We start from the raw sequence: 19,060 nt of genomic DNA, 5'->3' as shown, positions 1-19,060 counted from the left end.
GTGATGGGAGATATTCTGTTCTGTTCCAGGCTTTTTGGAGTTCTGTAGGCTTCTTTTATATTCATGGGCATCTCTCTCTTTAGGTTAGGGGCATTTTCTTCCATAATTTTGTTAAAAATATTGGCTGACCCTTTAAGTTGTAAATCTTCACTCTCATCTATGCCTATAATCCTGAGGTTTGGTCTTCTCATTGTGTTCTTGATTTCCGGGATGTTTTGGGTTACCAGCTTTTTACATTTTCCATTTTCTTTGACTGTTGAGTCCATGGTTTCTTTTGTATTTTCAGCATCAGAGATTCTTTCTTCTATCTCTTGTATTCTGTTATTGATATTTGCACCTATGGCCCATGATTTCTTCCCAAGATTTTCTATCTCCAAAATTGTCTCCCTTTGTGATTTCTTAGTTGTTTCTACTTCTGTTTTTAGATCCTGGATGTTTTTGCTCAGCACCTTCACTTGCTTGTTTGTGTTTTCCTGTAAATCTTTAAGAGATATTTATGTTTCCTCTTTCATGACTTCTGCCTGTTGACCAATATTCTCCTGTATTTCTTTAAGTGATTTTTGCATTTCCTCCTTATTGGCTTCTATTTTTTTGACGCATATTCTCCTGAATTTCTTTCAATGATTTTTGTGTTTCCCTTGTAAGGGCTTCCAACTTTTGATCATTTTTGTCCTGAATTTAAGAGATTTATTTATGTCCTTCATGTGTTCCTCTAACAGCATCATGACCAGTGATTTTAAATTCAATCTTGTTTTTCTGGTGTGTTGGAGTATCCAGGACTTGCTCTTATTGGAGCACTGGTTTCAGATGCTGCCATATTGCCTTGGTTTTTGTTAGTAACATTCCTAGTTTGCCTTTATCCATCTAGTTCTCACTGGTGTTAGTTGGTCTTGTCACTGGCTTTTTGCTTTAACCCCCTGTGAGCCTGTAAGGCTATTTCTGTGACACTGGATGTCTGGGTTTCCCCTGGCACAGATTGCTGATGTGCTGCCTTCCTCTAGTGTACCCTTGGAGCCCTGCTTTGTCCTGCCCCAAGCAATGTTATACTTGGGTTGTCTCAGTGAACCTGGTGCTCCCCACCTGCTCTGTAATGGAGTGAATATGGTGATGGGGAGTCCCTCCAAATGCTGAACATCCTATAGGGCACAGGATCCATGACCAGCTGGCACACAGAAGAAATGCCTATCTGCCCAGGTCCTGGGTGCAGGCAGACCTCTGGCGGTTTGCGCCCCCAGAGATCTTAAACTCAGGATATCTCAGTACCTGATGCTGCCTTTCTGCTCTGGCAGGCAGCAAAGATTACTCTGTTTTTTATGTTACCTAGAGTTTCTAAGTTATTCAACTCTGTGTTTTCCTAATTTTGTTCTCTCTTCCTGCTCTGGTGTCGCAGTAATGCTCCTACTCTCAATGCCTTTCTCTCAATGCTGTGCCTATACTTCTAAGTTCTTATTGAGTTCAGTTTTATCTAAAAAGCATTCCCTCTGAAAACATCTTAGCTTAGTTTTCTCTCATCTCAGTTCCTCACACCTCAGTTCTGACTCTTATCTTTGTCCTCAGAACTTAAAACAACTTTCAGAATACATGATCACATGTTAAAATGTTCATTGCCAGTTCACACATAAATTCAAATAATAAATTGAAATAGAAATTTACAACGCAGAATGTATACATGCATATCCATTAGGAGTAATTATCTGGCTAAACATCTACTACCTGTCACAGCTCCTCAGGTTCACAGAAATTTAAAAACCATAACTAAGTTATTTAGTGAAGTTTTGTATAGATAAACCCAGTCAATATCTTATCTTCTGTCCTAACACCTATAATAAGTCATTAGTTACCTTTTTTTTGACCTTTGGTTAACTGCTTTACAACCTCTTAGAATGTGCTCTAAGTAGGAGAATATCTGGTTACTCTCTAAGAGGCAATTAACTGGTGACACATGGGAGACAGAAAGAGTTCTCAATGCAGTTTTGACTATTAGAAAAGGATATAATAGCAGTCTTACTATAAAAGAGCTTAATAATCACTGATATAACTTTAGTAATTCTTAAATCTTCTATTTGACTATATAGCATCACTGCATGATGGTACATCTTTATAGATCTACAGAGATATTCTCAAAGAGGTAGGCCAATGTGTAGTGATTGTTTTGTATGTTTAATAATAACAGGAAAAGCATAATAATAGCAGGAATCCTTCCTAAAATGAATTCTCTTAGGACCTTGTCTACAAGAGCAAATCTGCGATGGATTAATCCAGGAAGACCACTTACTAATTATTAGCTTGTCCTATTATGGCTTAAAATAGTAAAGAATAAAAAAAAACAATAAGCAGTAAAGTGCTATTAAGAATCACTCTTAGACAAAGAAAGCTTCATAGAAGACTTGGACACCAGGCAGACTGCCTGCAAGAATCAGAAACCTCTTATCCCAAATATATGAAACCTCCTATTTATACAAACTTACTTTTACATCAAAATATATTTTTATTTTATACTTTAAGCTTTTAAAAATGTTACTATAGTTGCTATTCCTACTGCTCAATTTGTCAAATTTTATGAGTGGGTAAGAAACACATTATGTTATCTGTGATACATAATGTATCAGTTTCATTCAATTATTCTATTCTACATCCACATTGTGTTTTTTCTCAATAAAATACATTTAAAACTAAAAAACAATGAAATAAAAGAATCAGAAACCAGAAAGCAGACAAGCTGCCTGAAAGAGTATTGGACAAACTGAGTTGCATTGAAAGGACACTCTTCAGTTCCTTGTGCTGTGTGAAGGCATGTGTTCTGGGTTTTCAGGTTTTGTGATCTGTCACTCTTTTTGGAATGGGCTTCTGTGATGCAGCTGTCTTTTTGTCATTTCTACTTACCCATATTTCTGTAAATAAACCCATAAAAACACATTGGTTTACCAAGTTGGACTTTGGTGGTATGTGTAGTCTGCCAGCAGCTACATGTGAACCGGGTTACCTGTTAAGAGAATTTTGAGGTTACAGGGACAGGGAGGTGGAGAGAGATGTGAGTCAAGGCGGGAATTCCGGACAAGACTGGTTTTAATAATTTTTAAGGCAGGTTATATAGTATTTTGGGGGATCGACCACCCCCCCCCCCCCCAGAAGTCGGTTGTTTCAAAGGCGTTCCTGTGAATTCTCTGACTCCAGGTCTCAGCGGGTCGCCTGCCTTCAGACTGGCGAGTCAGGTAAACACCGGCTTGGGGGCGGTGTCGATAGTCGAGGTGCGGAGCCTATTGTTCACAGGAACAAAGGCCGGAGGTAGCCATCAGAAGAGTTTGGGAGCCAGCCAGCTTAGTTGCGGGGGGGGGGGGGGGGGGAGGAGACAGGTATGTAGGCTCCATATCTGGGGTGTTTAAGCATATACATTTCATCTCCCCAAGAAAACTTTTGTCACACAAAAGCATTGTGACATTAGAGAAGGCCTATGGGAAAGAGGGGCAGTATACTATGGTAGTTTGCATGAAAATTGTCCCTACATCATTGGTCCAAGTATTTGAACACTTGGCCTATGGCTGGTGGCACTGTTTAGAAAGGGTATGGAGACTTCAGAAAGTAAAACCTTGCTAAAGGAACACCATCAGCTTTGAGAGTATAAGATTCTCCTAATTCTCAATCTCTCTCTTTCTCTCTCTCTCTCTCTCTCTCTCCCTCTGCCCCCTTCCCCTCCCTGTCCCTCTCCTTCTTGGATATACATAAAATATGATTTTGAACTTTCTACTCATCCATCTGTTGCCATTCTTCCCACTCCATTTACGGGCTCATCCTTCCAGAACCATAGCAAAAAAGCAATCATTCCATGAGTTTATATATGTATATGTACATATGCATGCATACATACATACATATATATATATATATATATATATATATATATATATATATATATATATATGTGTGTGTGTGTGTGTGTGTGTGTGTGTGTGTGTGTGTGTGTGTGTTTTATGTATGTATGTCTGTGAAGTGCCAGAGTGCCAGTACAGACAAAAGATAGTAAATGCCTCATGGAACTGGAGTTAATATATTCAGTCTTATAGAAGTGTTCCTATCTGCTGAACAATCTCTTCATCCTCCATATACTGATTATTGTTATGTTTATACCAGAAAATGTTACTCATATGCTTTCTTTTATGGCATGAGACATGACAGTTAAGAGACTGAGTCTCAGAAGAGACAATTTTGAGCAATGTAAAATTATTAAATATTATGGCATGTTTTACAATTAGACTAAATACATTTTGTAATTCTGTATGAGATAGTAGATGGCTATACCTAAATAGTTGTGTGCTTGGGTGTTAAGTAAGGGGTTAATTAGTGATAGTTAATACTTAATAGAATCTACACTTTGAAAACAAACTTCTTATATTTATGAGGAAGTTTATAGACTGAGATAATTGAAATTGGAATACCCACCTTGAATATATGTGACACTGTACCACTGGCTGATGTTCTATACTAAATAAGAAGAGAAATGGAATTGAGCCTCAGAAATCATATAGCTGCTCATTTATTGTAGGTGCAATGTGACAGATTGCTTTAGATTCCTCCCAGAACTGAACAGTCTGCTCCCCACCAGGATAAAATATATCCCTTCACTCTAAAAGACAAAGTCAAATTTTTCTAGGAAAAAAGGCAAAACTTCATTATCTTTTACAAACTGGGTATTTGATGCATCCCGTTTTATTCCCTGAAAACCCCTCAGAGACCACATTAGGAATACTACTATATTGATTCTGAAATCTGATATTTCTTATCTAAAAAGAAGTACATTAAAAACAGCTCCTTTATGATCCAGCTTAGCACTTTATTCACAAAAATTGTACTGAATTGTATTGAATGTTGTTTCCCCATTGATATTCATAATGCTGAAGTTCTGTTAAATCTTCATAGAAATGTTGAAAAGTCTTACTTTATTTTTACTTCAATCTGACTTTGTCTTCCATACAAACAAAAGATACTTTAAACAAACTTCAATTTTTGAAAAAAAATGCCATTGCTAGATAAGTTTTAGAAAGTAGGCTTTGCAATAAACCCTTTGCAGTTGCTTCCCATTTGAAGACTTTAGTAAAAGTTGTATTACTTTATCAAACTTTTTCCTCCTTGCAAACCATGTTGTTTAAGTAAGATGTTCTTGATAAGAAGTTATGACTTAGTTGCTCTTTATTTTATACTAAGTTTTTATATTATGGAGGTTTTCATTTTATAAATTTGAGGCCTCTTATTCATTATTTTTCTTTATTCTACTATATCTAAAACTCCATAGGTGAAGGATTTTTTAATTTGATTTTTAAATTTGTGATATTTATAAAAATTTATTTGAACTAGGAGATAAGGGCCTCGTATGATTTATGAACTAAGGTTAGGTTTCTTTTGAGGGGGTTCTTCACCTCCATTTTCATTTTTATTTTCATTGTTACCATAGGGATCATCATCATTGTCACCATCAGTATCATATGGATAATCCACTAAAGGGACCAGGCTGCTACAATGAACTGTACTCGTTCCATTATCAGAATCATCACCTTGAGATGGAGAATATTCAGAGGCTTCAGATGATTTTCTTTTAGGATATTCTATTTCATTTTCTCTTTCATTTGTCTCTTTAATTTTCATGAATATGTCATAATGACATGGAAAGTCACTTCCCTTTGGTAGAATAGCTCCCTCTTCTTCTTTTTTCCCTTCTTCTTGTTCTTCTTGTTCTTGTTCTTTTTCTTCTTCTTCTTCTTTTTTTCCTCCTTCTTCTTTTTCTTCTTCTTCTTCTTTTTCTTCTTTTTCTTTCATGATTCCTCTACAACATATGTCTGCTGCCTTGACTTTTACCTCTGTAACTTTGATATGTCTACAACATATTTTCTCATATATTATATTATGTAAATACCTTTGTATTCGACTTTCTTTCTTCTTCTCCTCTTCATATTTAGTCTTTAACCCTTTAAAAGTTTGGACATACTCAATTGATTCAAAAGCAATAAAAAATTTTTCCACAATGTTTACAATGAGAGACTTGATATTTTCTTGTCTTATAAATTCAAATAGCTCAATAATAGCTGAATTTAACATATTATATCGAGGTCCATTTTGCATAAAAACATTTACAACTGGTTCAAATAGATTTTGCTTAATTATGTAAACATTATACATTTCGTCTTTAACGCCAATCATCTTTCTCATAAACCGGACAGCAGACAAAATCAGAAAAGTATGCTTTGAGCCCATCAGTACAAGGACTCTGCTGAGCAAGTTGTTGCTCAAAATAAAAGTTTTTATATATGTTGAGTGGCATTGTACACAAAATATGAGTGTTTCTAAAACTACTTCAAGCAATTGTGCAGTGTGATAAGTGTCAGGACACATGTTAGCCTTATTATCATCGCTGTCATTTTGTACTGTGGTAGACAAAATTGGTGCTATGAGGTTACTCATGCAACGTGTATAGAAGAAATTCAGAAATCCTTTTTTCTCACATCCATTAGCTGTGCCATGCATATTTTCTGGATCAAGAAGAGCATGGAGAACTACTGGCAAAATGATGCCTCGCGAAAATTCAGGATCAGAATCACATATCATTTTTTTGATCATTATATTAATGAGAAGGTCATCATTATTTTCACTGTCCTGAGCTTCTTCCATTGCATATGCTTGGATTAGGCGAGGATTATATTCTACTAGATAAGCAAATATATCTATAGCAGCTATTTGTATTTGTTTATCATGCATGTGTACTATTACTTTCAGAGCATTCATGATTCCTAGTTTTATCAGTGTTTTTATTAATGCATTTTTCTCTTGAGACTGCAGTGTCTTAGCAAATACACAGAATTCCTTGAAGAATAATAACAATTCATGCCTTCTTTCATCACTTACAGTGTTATCTTTTAACTGAGCAAAAACTTCAAGTAAAAAATTTTCATCTTCCTGAAGCATGGTAATTATTTCAATTTTATTGAAAAAAATCATAGTGGTAAGATCAGAAAGAAGATTTTCTTCAAATATGGATGGGGTGGGCAACATGATATCATGAACATATTGCAGTCTGTAGGTCTGTTGTATTTTTTTCCTAAGTTGGGGTTGTGTTATAGGGATAACTTCCTTGAATGTCACATTTTGAGTCAAGAATTCTCTGTGCCGCTTTGGCTGATCTAAACCAGGGCCATATTCAAGGCATCCTACCACATCCATAAAAAATTCATCAGAACACATGATCTTAAACAAGCGGGTATCATTTAGAAAGAATATTCCTTTAATGATGCTATTCAAATAGTGTAAGCCTTCAATGTTCAGCTTTTTTTCACAAGTGTTGAACAGCTGCAGCAATTTTTTAATGTAACTTTCATTTTCCAAGACGAGCACCAGCCTTTCCTTGAGGCTTGGAATTTCACTGACAAAAGTAAACAAATTTACAACATTTTCAAGAGTAAGGATTTTACAGTTTGGCATCTCAACCAGATTCCATTGCAGCAACAGATCTTCAAAACTTTCCACATCATCAATAAGTTCTTGTGTGATTTCCACTTTTGGATCTTTTCCTTGAACTTGGCAGATATCTTCCCAGATCTCTTGACAATCATTTGGTTCCTGGAAATGTATTGCCATGCCATGATTCTTAGCTTCGGACCAAAGGATTACATCCCCTTGGTGTTTCTTATAGGGCACATTAGGATGTATCTTAATCTCCATAGTTGGTGAGTCATCTGATTCTGAATGAACAAGCAGGCACACACCTTGGAGCCGTTCGATGTATTTGGATGAAATTTGCCCTGCACCTATGTCTTTCCACTGCTTGCCTTCCACAATTTCATAGACTTTTACTCTATGATGTTTGTTGTCCATATTCAGCTCTGACCTTGCCTTGCTAGGCCACTTCTTTTCATAAACCTCAGCTTTTTGTACTCTGGCCAGAGGTTACTATCTCTTGCTACTTTAGCCAGGAATGTTGCTGTGGTTGCAGTTCTGAAAAATCATAAGAGAACAGATTACTGGGGGATTAAGGAATGGCAGAGGCTAAGAGGGGGCCCAAATTCATAAGGATTATTGATAGAAGAAGCCCCTGATACTTCTCAATACTCTCTTACTGAACTATCACCAACAAACCTCTTTCAGGAGCACTTGAGTCTCTGAGCCTGCCTTAGTTCCAGCAGAATCTTGTGATTCATCCAAGATTCTTTCTAAAAAGAATGTGCTTATGTAACAGATACTATTAAAGGGACCTGCCCCCCCCCACACACACCTTAAAAGTGGAAGTCTAGAAAATACTATATATCCTTTCTATAATAGATTTTGTTTCTCAGAAGTATTTTCACTCATCAGAAATGCGATGCTTAGGCCCTTAAGCAAAAGTATATTTCATTACCATTGTTTTGGATTAGTCTATCCTTCAGAGCATGTGTCAATGAAAGGCTAGGGAAAATAAGAAAAAAATACATCATCTACACATAGAATGCTTTCCCCAGAGCCAAAGAAATAAAATAGGGTTTCTCTACAAGATATACTCCTGTGTATCTTGTACTCTGTAGAACATTACTGTATATTCAGTGACAGTCTTTTATGAAAGGGAAAATGTTAAGTCCATCATTCCATTTCAACCTGAAATTTTAGCTACCAGTGGGTAAAACATTTCCTTAAATGTTCTCCTTTACCTAATCATGAACTTTGTTATTGAGGAGAACTGGGTCAAAGAGGAAGTAAGTGAAATTTTGCTAAGACTTTAAAAAAAAATATATGGCCCTATGGTGCCTTGAATATGCTAGAGCCATTTCTGTGTGCCATCCTGGCCATCAGAAGTCCAATACCCAACTCAAACACACTTAACTACAGGCCACTCTGGCTAGAATACTAGAGAAAAAATGGATACTAAGAACAAAACAGCCATCAAAAAACCAAAAATCAAAACAAACAAACAAACAAACAGCCACCCCAACAGCAACAAAAACCTAGCCAAATCAAACCTCAAAAGTTGGCACCTAGAACAATAATCACAACAAACCCAAATGCCTATACACCAGTGTAAAAAAAAACAAAAACAAAAACAAAAAAAACAAATAAAAAAACAATCAAACAAACAAACAAACAAAAGAAACCAATCTATAACACTCAGGATACAATGTCAGTGGCAGAACCTAGCTATCCTAGTCTAGCAAACCCTGAATATTCCAGCATAGCTGAAGAACAAGGATGTATAATTCAAACCAACTCTATAAAGATGATAGAGGTCTTTAAAGAAGAAATGAAGCCAGGTGGTGGTAGCCCATGCCTGTAATCCCAGCACTCTGGGAGGGAGAGACAGGCAGATTTTTGAGTTTGAGGGTAGCCTGGTCTACAGGATGAGTTCCAGGACATCCAGAGCTATACAGAGAAACCCTGTCTCGAAAAAAGCAAATCCAAAAAAAAAATAAAAAATAAAAAATAAAAAATAAAAAATGAAAAAAATAAAAATGCAAATAAAGAGGAAATGAAAAAGTCCCTAAAAGAAATCAAGTAAAATAGAATCAATTGTTGGAAATGGATAAAAGACTTAAAGACAGCCAGGAAAACATAAAAAATTGGAATATTTAAATAAATTTCTCTTTTTTTTAAATTTTTTTTTATTCGATATAATTTATTTACATCTCAAATGATTTCCCCTTTTCTAGCCCTCCACTCCCCGAAAGTCCCGTAAGCCCCCTTCTCTTCCCCTGTCCTCCCACCCACCCCTTCCCACTTCCCCGTTCTGGTTTTGCCGAATACTGCTTCACTGAGTCTTTTCAGAACAAGGGGCCACTCCTCCTTTCTTCTTGTACCTCATTTGATGTGTGGATTATGTTTCAGTTATTCCAGTTTTCTAGGTTAATATCCACTTATTAGTGAGTGCATACCATGATTCACCTTTTGAGTCTGGGTTACCTCACTTAGTATGATGTTCTCTAGCTCCATCCATTTGCCTAAGAATTTCATGAATTCATTGTTTCTAATGGCTGAATAGTACTCCATTGTGTATATATACCACATTTTTGCATCCACTCTTCTGTTGAGGGATACGTGGGTTCTTTCCAGCATCTGGCAATTATAAATAGGGCCGCTATGAACAGAGTAGAGCATGTATCCTTATTACATGGTGGGGAATCCTCTGGGTATATGCCCAGGAGTGGTATAGCAGGATCTTCTGGAAGTGAGGTGCCCAGTTTTCAGAGGAACTGCCAGACTGCTTTCCAGAGTGGTTGTACCAATTTGCAACCCCACCAGCAGTGGAGGAGTGTTCCTCTTTCTCCACACCCTCTCCAACACCTGCTGTCTCCTGAATTTTTAATCTTAGCCATTCTGACTGGTGTAAGATGAAATCTCAGGGTTGTTTTGATTTGCATTTCCCTAATGACTAATGAAGTTGAGCATTTTTTAAGATGCTTCTCCGCCATCCGAAGTTCTTCAGGTGAAAATTCTTTGTTTAACTCTGTACCCCATTTTTTAATAGGGTTGTTCAGTTTTCTGGAGTCTAACTTCTTTACTTCTTTTTATATATTGGATATTAGCCCTCTATCTAATGTAGGATTGGTGAAGATCTTTTGCCAATTTGTTGGTTGCCGATTTGTCCTCTTGATTGTGTCCTTTGCCTTACAGAAACTTTGTTATTTTATGAGGTCCCATTTGTGAATTCTTGATCTTAGAGCATACGCTATTGGTGTTCTGTTCAGAAACTTTCTCCTTGCACCGATGTCCTCAAGGGTCTTCCCCAGGTTCTTTTCTATTAGCTTCAGAGTGTCTGGCTTTATGTGGAGGTCCTTGATCCATTTGGATTTGAGCTTAGTACAAGGAGACAAGGATGGATCAATTCGCATTCATCTGCATGCTGACCTCCAGTTGAACCAGCACCATTTTTTGAAAAGGCTATCTTTTTTCCATTGGATGTTTTCAGCCTCTTTGTTGAGGATCAAGTGGCCATAGGTGTGTGGATTCATTTCTGGATCTTCAATCCTGTTCAATTGATCCTCCTGCCTGTCACTGTACCAATACCATGCAGTTTTTAACACTATTGCTCTGTAGCTTGAGGTCAGGGATACTGATTCCCCCCAGACTTTCTTTTGTTGCTGAGAATAGTTTTAGCTATCCTAGGTTTTTTGTTGTGCCAGATGAATTTGATAATTGCTCTTTCAAACTCTGTGAAGAATTGAGTTGGGATTTTGATGGGTATTGCATTGAATCTGTATATTGCTTTTGGCAAAATGGCCATTTTAACTATATTGATTCTACCAATCCATGAGCATGGGAGGTTTTCCCATTTTTTGAGATCTTCTTCCATTTCCTTCTTCAGAGTCTTGAAGTTCTTGTCATACAGATCATTCACATGTTTGGTAAGAGTCACCCCAAGATACGTTATACAGTTTGTGGCTATTGTGAAGGGGGTCATTTCCCTAATTTCTTCCTCAGGCTGCTTATCCTTTGAGTATAGGAAGGCCATTGATTTGCTTGAGTTGATTTTATAACCTGCCACTTTGCTGAAGTTGTTTATCAGCTGTAGGAGCTCTCTAGTGGAGTTTTTTGGGTCACTTAGGTAGACTATCATGTCGTCTGCAAATAATGATAGTTTGACTTCTTCCTTTCCAATTTGTATCCCTTTGACCTCCTTACGTTGTCGAATTGCCCAAGCTAGTACCTCAGGTACAACATTGAAAAGATAAGGAGAAAGGGGGCAGCTTTGTCTGGTCCCTGATTTCAGTGGGATTGCTTCAAGATTCTCTCTATTTAGTTTGATGCTGGCTACCGGTTTGCTGTATATTGCTTTTACTATGTTTAGGTTTGGGCCTTGAATTCCTGTTCTCTCCAAGTCTTTAAGCATGAAAGGATGCTGAATTTTGTCAAATGCTTTTTCAGTATCCAATGAAATGACCATGTGGTTTTTTTCTTTGAGTTTGTTTATGTAGTGGATTGTATTGATGGATTTCCATATATTGAACCAACCCTGCATTCCCAGGATAAAGCCTACTTGATCATGGTGGATGATCGTTTTGATGTGTTCTTGGATTCGGTTGGCAAGAATTTTATTGAGTATTTTTGCATCGATATTCATAAGGGAAATTGGTCTGAAGTTCTCTTTCTTTGTTGGATCTTTGTGTGGCTTTGGTATCAGCGTAATTGTGGCTTTGTAGAAGGAATTGGGTACTGTTCCTTCTGTTTCTATTTTGTGGAATAGTTTGAAGAGTATTGGTGTTAACTCTTCTTTGAAGGTCTGATAGAATTCTGCACTGAAACCATCTGGTCCTGTGCTTTTTTTGGTTGGAAGAATTTCTTTGACTCCTTCTATTTCTTTAGGAATTATGGGACTGTTTAGATGGTCTAGTTGGTCCTGATTTAATTTTGGTATTTGGTATCTGTCAAGGAAATTGTCCATTTCCTCCAGATTCTCCAGTTGTGTTGAATACAGGCTCTTGTAGTAGGATCTGATGATTTTGTGGATTTCCTCAGTTTCCGTTGTTATATCTCCCTTTTCATTTCTAAGTTTGTTAATTTGGATACCTTCTCTCTGCCCTTTGGTCAGTCTGGCTAAGGGTTTATCTATCTTATTGATTTTCTCAAAGAACCAGCTCCTGGTTTTGTTGATTTTTTGTATGGTTCTCTTTGTTTCTACTTGATTGATTTCGGCCCTGAGTTTGATGATTTCCTGCATTCTACTCCTCCTGGGTGAAATAGCTTCTTTTTGTTCCAGGGTTTTCAGGTGTGTCATTAAGCTGGTAATGTATGCTCTCTCCATTTTCTTTTTGGAGGCACTCAGGGCTATGAGTTTTCCTCTTAGCACTGCTTTCATTGTGTCCCATAGATTTGGGTATGTTGTGTTTTCATTTTCATTGTGTTCTAAAAGGTCTTTAATTTCTTTCTTTATTTCTTCCTTGACCAAGGTATCATTGAGTAGAATATTGTTCAGTTTCCACGTTTATGTGGGTTTTTTGTTGTTTTTGTTGCTATTGAAGACCACTTTTACTCCATAGTGATCTGATAGGAGGCATGGGATTAGTTCAATCTTCTTATATTTGTTGAGGTCTGTCTTGTGACCAATTATATGGTCGATTTTGGAGAAGGTACCATGAGGTGCTGGGAAAAAGGTAATTCTTTGTTTTAGGATAGAATGTTCTATATATATATATATATATATATATATATATATATATATATAATATATATATATATATCTGTTAAATCTAATTGGTCCAAAGCTTCAATTAGTTTCATTGTGTCCCTGTTTAGATTCTGTTTTCCTGATCGGTCCATTGAGGAAAGTGCAGTGTTGAAGTCACCCACAATTATTGTGTTAGGTGCAATGTGTGCTTTGAGCTTTAATAAAGTTTCTTTTACGAAAGAGGGTGCCCTTGCATTTGGAGCATAGATGTTCAGGATTGAGAGTTCTTCTTGTTGTATTTTTCCTTTGACCAGCAAGAAGTCTCCCTCAGAGTCTCTTTTGATGACTTTTGGTTGAAAGTCAATTTTATCTGATATGAAAATGGCTACTCCAGCTTGTTTCCTGAGACCATTTGCTTGTACAATTGTCTTCCAGCCTTTTACTCTAAGGCAGTGTTTGTCTTTGACCCTGAGGTGTGTTTCCCGTAAGCAGCAAAATGTAGGGTCCTGTTTATGTATCCAGTCAGTTAGTCTATATCTTTTTATTGGGGCATTGAGTCCATTGATGTTAAGAGATATTAAGGAATAGTGATTGTTACTTCCTGTCATTTTTGACATGAATTTTTATATTTGATTGGTTAACTTCTTTTGGGTTTCATGAAAGGTTACTATCTTGCTTTTTCCAGGGTGAAGTTTCCCTCCATGTATTGGTGTTTTCCTCCTATTATCCTTTGTAATGCTGGGTTTGTGGATAGAGATTGGGTAAACTTGGTTTTGTTATGGAATATCTTAGTTTCTCCATCTACGGTGATTGAGAGTTTTGCTGGATATAGTACTTTCGGCTGGCATTTGTGTTCTCTTAGAATCTGCATGAGATCTGCCCAGGACCTTCTAGCTTTCATGGTCTCTGGTGTGAAGTCTGCTGTGATTCTGATAGGTCTTCCTTTATATGTTACTTGGCCTTTTTCTCTTACTACCTTTAATATTCTTTCTTTGTTTAGTACATTTGGTGTTTTGATTATTATGTGATGGGAAGTATTTCTGTTCTGCTCCAGTCTGTTTGGAGTTCTGTAGGCTTCTTGTATATTCATGGGCATCTCTCTCTTTAGGTTAGGGAAGTTTTCTTCCATAATTTTATTGAAGATATTTGCTGGCCCTTTAAGTTGTAAATCTTCACTCTCATCTATGCCTATAATCCTTAGGTTTGTTCTTCTGATTGTGTCCTGGATTTCCTAGATATTTTGGGTCACAAGCTTTTTGCATTTTGCATCTTCTTCAACTGTTGAGTCCATGGTTTCTATGGTATCTTCAGCGTCTGAGATTCTTTCTTCTATCTCTTATATTCTGTTGTTGATATTTGCATCTATGTCCCCTGATTTCTTCCCAAGGCTTTCTATCTCCAAAGTTGTCTCCCTTTGAGCTTTCTTAGTTGTTTCTACTTCTGATTTTAGATCCTGGATGGTTTTGCTTAGCTCCTTCACATGCTTGTTTGTGCTTTCCTGTAATTCTTTAAGAGATTTTTGTGTTTCCTCTTTCATGACCTCAGCCTGTTGATCAAAGTTCTCCTGTATTTCTTTAAGTGTTTTTTGTGTTTCATCATTGTTGGCTTTTGTATTCTCCTGGATTTCTTTAAATGATTTTTGTGTTTCCCTTGCAAGTGCTTCTAACTTTTGATCCATTTTCTCCTGAATTTCTTTAAGTATGTCCTTCATGTGTTCCTGTACCTGCATCATGACCAGTGATTTTAAATCCAAATCGTTTTTTACTGGTGTGATGGGGTATCCAGGACATGCTGGTAGAGGAGAATTGGGTTCAGATGTTGCCATATTGCCTTGATAGTGAAGTTCCTGCGTTTGCCTTTTGCCATCTAGTTCCCACTGGTGTTAGTTGGTCTTGTCAGTGCTGGACTCACCAGTGCAAGCTGCCCCTTCCCAGTTGGCCTCTGGTGCACAGCTTACCTCCTGCACTACCTGTAGACAGGGTGCTGCTACCCAGGCTGTTCAGATCCCGAAGCAGGCACCCGAAGTCTCCCGCTGGGGCCCGCTGGATTCATGGAGCACACGGACTTCTCCCAGCTGGCCACCCGGAGGCCCCTCTAGCCTGTTGCAGGAGCTGGAGATGTGGTGCCGCCGCCCACGGTGATCTGGATCTGGAAGCGGAGAGAGTTGAGTTGAGGGCTCCTGCCTGAGGCCTCAGGACTGGGACCCAATCTCTGGGCAGCAGGAGCAAGCCATGCTGTGAGCTCCCAGACTGCCTCTGGGTGCACACTGGGTCTCCCGCACTTCCTGGAGACTGAGTGCTGTGGCCCTGGCTGTTCCTATCCCAAAGCAGGCACCTGAAGGCTCCTGCTGGGGCCTGCTGGATTCACCGGAGCACACCGACTTCTCCCTGCTGGCCGCCCGGAAGCCCCTCTAGCCTCTTGCAGGACCTGGAGATGTGGTGTTGCCTCCCAGTCTGATCTGGATCCGGAAGTGGAGAGAGTTGAGCTGAGGGCTCCCGCCAGAGGCCTTAGAACTGGGACCCAAGCACTGGGCAGCAGGAGCAAGCCATGCTGCGAGCTCCCAGACTGCCTCTGGGTGCACACTGGGTCTCCTGCATTTCTTGGAGACTGAGCGCTGTGGCCCTGGCCATTCAGATCCCAAAGCAGGCACCCGAAGCTAAATAAATCTCTTAAAGAAATCCAAGAAAATGAAAAACAATGAAGGAAATGAATAAAATAATTCAAGACCTGAAAGGAAAAATTCAAACAATAAAAACAAAACCACAAACAGGGAATTCTGGAAATAAAAAAAAAATAAAAACTGGGAAAATGAACATAATCTACAGCTGCAAGTATCACTAACAGAATACAAGAGACAGAAGAGAGAATTTCAGCGAATGAAGATACAATAGAAGAAATCTGGGATGTTATGAAAAGACCAAGCCTAAAAATGATAGGAATAATGGAAGGAGAATATTACCAGGTTCAAGGTCCAAAAAAATTTTTTTGATGAAGTCATAGAAGAAAGTTTTCCTAATCTAAAGTAGGACATTCCTATAAAGATAGAAGAAGCTTACAGAACACCAAATAGATTGGACCAGAAAAGAAAGTTTCTTCATCACATAATAAGCAAAACACTAAACACACAAATAAGGAAATAATAATAAAAGATACAAGACAAAAACACAACTGACATGTAATGGGAAACCCATTAGAATTATACCATACTCCTTAAGAGAGAGCCTAAAAGCCATAAGGATGTGAAGACATGTATGGCAGACTACAAATACCATCTGAGATCATTATACCCAGCAAAAATTTAATCACAATTTACTGAAAAAAAATGACAGTTCCTTTAAATAAACGAATTAAAACAATATCTACAAACCCAGCCCTACAGAAGGTACAAGAAGGAAAACTCCAACCAAAGAAGGTTAACTACACACAAGAAAATATAGGCCACGAATAATCTCAGACTAGCCAAACTAAAGGAAACAAAACATGCGCGTGCGTGCGCTTGTGCGCGCATGCACACTCACACACGCACACACACAGCAGCAGCAGAAGTAGCAATACATACATACACACATTTACACACAGAGAGACTACCTCTAAATGACAACAAATACCAAAAGCAAAATATAATATTTATTCATTGATATCTGTGAATAGCAATGTACTCAATTCTCCAATAAAAAGACATGGAATAACAAAAATATTGCAAAAAACAGAATCCATCATTCTTTTGCATATGACATGTATCTCAATATCAAAGACAGACATTAGAGTAGAGGGTTGGGAAAAGATTTTCCATTCAAATGGACCCAAGAAACACATTGGTATAGCCATTCTAATATCTAACAAAATAGTCTTAGCACCAAAGTTAATCAAATGAGATTGCCACAGCATTTTATAATTATCATGGAAAAAAATCCATTAAGCTGATTTTTTAAGTCTTAATATCTATGCCCAAAACATTAAGGTCACTCACATTAGTAAAAAAAAAAAAAATGACTACAGCATAAATCACTAAATCACATATTGTCAGTCACACATTGACAACAGGAGCTGTAATGTCTGGTTTTGTGTGTCAACTTGGCACATTATTGAGTTACTACAGAGAAAGGAAATTCATTTGAAAAAAATGCCTCCATGAGATCCATCTGCAAGGTATTTTCTCTATTAGTCATCAAGGGGGAAGGGCCTAGCCTCTTGTGGGTGTCACCTCCCTGGGCTGGTGGTCTTGGGTTCTATAAAAAGCAAGCTGAGCAAGCCAGTAAGTAACATCCCTTCATGGCCTCTGCATCAGCTCCTGCTTCCTGATTGCTTGAGCTCCAATCCTGACTTCCTTTGGTGATGAACAGCAATGTGGAAATGTAATCTGAATAAACTCTTTCATTTCCAACTTGCTTCTTGATCATAATATTTGTGCAGGAATAGAAACCCTGACTAAGACAGGATCCTTCCATATCCTACACTCATGCAGCCAAAAAAATGAACAGACAAATACTAGAGCTAACTGAAATTATTAACCAGAAAGACCTAATATATTTCTACAGAACATTTTACCCAAACACAAAAGAATATGCCTTCTTCTCAGCATCTCTCAGTTCATTTAGGAAAATTGACCACATTCTCATTCACAAAGTAAGTCTCAACAGATACAAGAGATTGAAATAATCCCCTGCCCTTTCAGACCTCCATAGTATAGAGCTGAATTAAAAAAAAAAAAAACTACAGAAACAACAGAAAGTCCACAAAATCATGGAAAATTAGCAACAATCTACTGAATGATATCTGTCAAAAGGCAGAAATAAAGAAATGAAAAGACTTCATAGAATTCAAAGAGAATGAGTGTAAAATATACCCAAACGTTTGGGACACAATGAAAACAGTGCTAAGATTTCATTGTGTCCCATAAGTTTGGGTATGTTTTACCTTCATTTTCATTGAATTCTAAAATGGCTTTAATTTCTATACTTCTTCCCTGAACAAATTAGCAAAAAGTACAGAGTTGTTCAGTTTCCATTGGTTTTCTGTTGTTTTTGTTGTTATTGAAGTCTAGCCTTTGTCTCTGGTGAGGTGATAGAATGACTGAGATAATTTCAATCTTCTTGTGTCTGTTGAGTCTTGATTTGTGATCAGTTATACAGTCAAGTTTGGAAAAGGTACCATGAGGTGCTGAGAAGAAAATATATTCTTTTGTTTTAGGGTAAAATGTTCTTTATATATCTATTAAATCCATTTGGTTCAAAACCTCAATTAGTTCCACTGTGTCTCTGTTTAGTTTCTGTTTAAATGACCTGTCCATTAGTGAGGATGAGGTGTTGAAGTCAACTCAAAAAGGTTAGCAAGCCATAGGGTACAAGTGAGGTTGCATCAATCCCACTGGGGAGGGAGAAGAAAGCAGAGGGCAAAGGGAAAGTGGGGGGAGGCAAAAATGGAAACATGATCGGGTATTTGGGGAAGTGGAACAGGAGACAAGCCCTGAAGGCCACTGGAAAGAATGTAAATATGCAAACTGGGGGAGGTGTGGGAGGTAAGGGGATCCTCTAGAATATACCAGAAACCTGATATGTGAAAGACACTCAGGACTTAAAGTGAGGGACTTTAGATGAAATGCTCAAGAGTTGGGAGAGGGAAATTGTAAAGTACACCTCCAGTAGAAAGATAGGGCATCAATTTAGGGACAATGTGGTTGCCTTCCCACAGTCAAATACTCTGACCTAGAATTGTCCCTGTCTAAAAGAATGCAGGGACAAAACAAAGATGAGACTGAGGAAAATGAGGTCCAGAGATTGGCCCAACTTAGAATCCATCTCAAAAGGAGGCTCCAAGGTCTGACTCTGTTACTGATGCTCTGTTGTGCTTACAGAAAGGAGCCCAGCATGGCTGTCCTCTGAGAGGCCCAAGAAGCAGTGAACTGAGACAGAAACTGATACTTACACACAGCTAATAGAAAGAAGCTGGGGA

General features: G+C 37.9%; 1 protein-coding gene across 1 annotated transcript; it reads right to left on the bottom strand.

The window, feature by feature from the left end:
- Positions 1–5,370: 5,370 nt before the first annotated feature.
- Positions 5,371–7,857, bottom strand: LOC127675724 (protein PPP4R3C-like). Its single transcript, XM_052171792.1, has 2 exons — positions 5,795–7,857; positions 5,371–5,686 (listed from the first exon to the last, which is right to left on the bottom strand). Exons 1-2 carry the CDS (start codon positions 7,855–7,857, stop codon positions 5,371–5,373), a joined length of 2,379 nt encoding a protein of 792 aa, XP_052027752.1.
- Positions 7,858–19,060: the final 11,203 nt, after the last annotated feature.

Source organism: Apodemus sylvaticus, chromosome X, assembly GCF_947179515.1.
Source record: "Apodemus sylvaticus chromosome X, mApoSyl1.1, whole genome shotgun sequence".
In the NCBI taxonomy this organism is placed as follows: Eukaryota; Metazoa; Chordata; class Mammalia; order Rodentia; family Muridae; genus Apodemus; species Apodemus sylvaticus.
This window is presented reverse-complemented; position numbering and strand designations above follow the sequence as displayed.